This window comes from Adiantum capillus-veneris, chromosome 29 (assembly GCF_014529385.1).
Source record: "Adiantum capillus-veneris isolate H3 chromosome 29, ASM1452938v2, whole genome shotgun sequence".
NCBI classification, from domain to species: Eukaryota; Viridiplantae; Streptophyta; class Polypodiopsida; order Polypodiales; family Pteridaceae; genus Adiantum; species Adiantum capillus-veneris.
The window spans coordinates 59,242,077-59,244,855 of NC_140959.1; the positions used below are offsets into that span (position 1 = coordinate 59,242,077).

Below are 2,779 nucleotides of genomic sequence, written 5' to 3' on the forward strand. Positions count from 1 at the left end.
CAAGGTAGAGGACAATTAGAAAAACCTAGGCCAGACTGGCCCGACCTCACTAACCCTAGCTCATGAACCCTCGCACAATGTAACATTTGTGGTCTTCTAATTATGGAGAAATCAACAAGGAACTTTTGGGAGTGTTTGATTTTAGATCTATGGCCCTAACCAAAACAAAGAACTTTGAAACCAGCTACCACAACGGTCATGAGTGTGATGAGAGCATATTAAGAAGGGCCTAGGACTCTTTTAACTCGGTTCTCGTTTCCATTTCTTCGTCTTGCTCGTGTTCTTCTTCCACACCGACGAGCTTGCAAGCACACAGAGACCCACATACGTACATCCACTGTCGAAGGTCCGCACGCAGACAAAGCTGTGCCTCTCCTACACCTTCTTCCTGTCGCCAGGATGAACTTCGACGGTGGTGTGGACGCTAACTCGCGGCAGCAGCAGGGTAACTTTGCCATCGCCACTTCACCTCCTGCGAGCATCAAACAGCCCAAGACCGTCTCGAATCCTGTCGATACTCACTCCGTTTCTAGAAGGTTAGTGCTGGCACTGCCAACCTTCCATTCTTGCTCGCGATTTAGGGTTTTGAAGTCCGATTCTTACAGTTGGCTTTCTGAAAGAAGAATGATGGACATTTTTGGGGACTTATGATCTTTAGGGTTCTTGTTTATTTTGTTTGGGTTTTTGAGCTGGCGAGAAATTCTACTCATGGGTATGTGTGCTGGGCATGTTCGCTTAGATTCCATGCATGTAGTGTAAGGACATCATTGTGTTTTATCTGATTCTCAAAGGTTAAGGACAGTCTTGTTCATCTGATTATGAACATTTCTCATTCTCTCTTTTCTCTGGCCTATGATGTTAAACTGAAAATTATGGTTCTGAAATTCTATCAGCTGATGTTTTTTGACTAGGACGAACTGAGGCCTTTCTGAATTGTTAGAAATGAGGGACTATGATTCTGAGCTGTATCTGATAAAAATAATCTTGATTTCTTGATTTTTTGACTAGGACGACCTGAGGCCTTTCTGATTTTTTTTGAAAAGAGTCACTATGATTTGGGCTGTGTTTGATGAAAATGATTTATGATTTCTGATGAAGTGGCCAGTTCATTATGTGCAAATTGTGTGGTGATACAATCTTGTCAGATTGGATGTCATAGTTAGTTGTGTGTATGGTGCGTGTGTATGTATGCTTATACGTGTGTTTGTGTTGATATGTGCTTGGGTGCACCTGCTTTAGTGCATGTTATCCATGTGAACAACTAGTGGTAAGCTGTAACTTTGCTACTCTCAGATATTTGGAAATATTGCTCAAAATTTTGGATATGGCTCATAACAAATACCATTTGGTGTTTGCCTGCAGATTGCAATCGGAGCTAATGGTTTTGATGGTAAGGAAAAGTTTGAGGAGACCTTACCCACCTTCTGTGTTTCCAGTGAGGTTATCATAAGCTTTTGATGGGTGACATGCAGACTCGTGGAGACCCTGGGGTTTCTGCCTTTCCAGAAGGGGATAATATCTTTTCGTGGATAGGAACTATCAAGGGCAGTGCAGGGACAGTATACGAAACTTTGTCTTTCAAATTATCCCTGAAGTTTCCCACGGACTATCCTTTCAAGCCGCCCACTGTCAAGTTTGATCCTCCTTGTTTTCATCCTAATGTGGATCAATATGGCAATATATGCCTTGATATTTTGCAGGTAATACTCAAATTTTTCCTTCCTTGTAAGATGCTTGCTCTCATGTAGGTTACTGGCTGTCTGATGTTCTCTTACTTGGTAATTTAGCATATGTGATGGTGCCTACTTATATAGACCTAGTTTCACTTAATGTAGAAATCTGCAACGGCCTAAGAGAGAGGTTGTTTTGTTTTCGGTTTCCTCCTCAGGACAAGTGGTCTTCAGCTTATGATGTCAGAACGATTTTACTTTCCATCCAAAGCCTTCTTGGAGGTACAGTAAGAATGAACACAATGTGTACGGGATTGTAATCATGCAGATGTTTTAGTGAGGCTAAACAATTGCCCTTGTAAAATTTGCAGAGCCCAACAATGATAGCCCACTGAATAGCTATGCTGCAGCGTTATGGGTCAATCAAGAAGGTGAGTCCTACTTTCTTTGTCCTTTTTATCTATTGAGCCACGTATTAGCAGGCACATCTGCTTGACTCGTTTCTGTCAAATTTGAATGCGGAGCCTTTTTCTGCTTGCTTTACAGAATACCGGAAAGCAATGCTAAGGCATTACAAGGATACTGGGGGCCGTTGATATGAAATACGACAAAATGAAGGTCGCATATGGCTAAAGTTGGTGGTTAAATGTTGAAGCATCAGCTGCTATCGACAAGTGGATTGGAGGCTGTTCACCTGATTGTCTCCTTCCCTTCCTCTACATGTGGGCATTTCCATGTGAGATTCGTCCTTGTAATAGCGATTATTTTTACTGTAAACCTTGCAAAATGGATAATGAGAACCTATTTGGGCCCTGAAACAGTGTTACGATAATTCATGTTGCCCAATGCTATCATGGTGATTGCTTGTCAATGTTGGTTTTGATATGTCGAAATTTCCCATACTGTATATTGTCAGACGATTCTGCTGTCTCTGTAATGTTACTTAACAGTGTAGCACTTTGACCCCCTGTCACACTGGGACACCTGCTTTTCGAAGGGCCAGTCGGTTTGCTGTTATACCCGAATTTGAACAATCAGAGGTCACTTTTCAGCAGCGAATCAGGGTAGGGCGTTGGCAAGGCTGTTGTGTTCCGCACTGCAGAGCAAGG

At 42.4% G+C, this 2,779-nt stretch overlaps 1 protein-coding gene across 1 annotated transcript; it reads left to right on the top strand.

The window, feature by feature from the left end:
* Nucleotides 1-248: 248 nt before the first annotated feature.
* On the top strand, nucleotides 249-2,502 carry LOC147419266 (uncharacterized). Its single transcript, XM_086506071.1, has 6 exons — nucleotides 249-536; nucleotides 1,363-1,390; nucleotides 1,473-1,700; nucleotides 1,889-1,952; nucleotides 2,042-2,101; nucleotides 2,217-2,502. Exons 1-6 carry the CDS (start codon nucleotides 400-402, stop codon nucleotides 2,264-2,266), a joined length of 567 nt encoding a protein of 188 aa, XP_086362197.1. The 5' UTR covers nucleotides 249-399; the 3' UTR covers nucleotides 2,267-2,502.
* The last annotated feature ends 277 nt before the right edge of the window (nucleotides 2,503-2,779 follow it).

What these genes read in the sequence shown, in the direction of transcription:
- LOC147419266 (XM_086506071.1), top strand. Translation starts at nt 400, where the DNA reads ATGAACTTCGACGGTGGTGTGGACGCTAACTCGCGGCAGCAGCAGGGT. An exon ending in ACTCACTCCGTTTCTAGAAG is followed by an intron (nt 537 to 1,362) that starts GTTAGTGCTGGC and finishes GTTTGCCTGCAG; the next exon opens with ATTGCAATCGGAGCTAATGG. An exon ending in CATCCAAAGCCTTCTTGGAG is followed by an intron (nt 1,953 to 2,041) that starts GTACAGTAAGAA and finishes TAAAATTTGCAG; the next exon opens with AGCCCAACAATGATAGCCCA.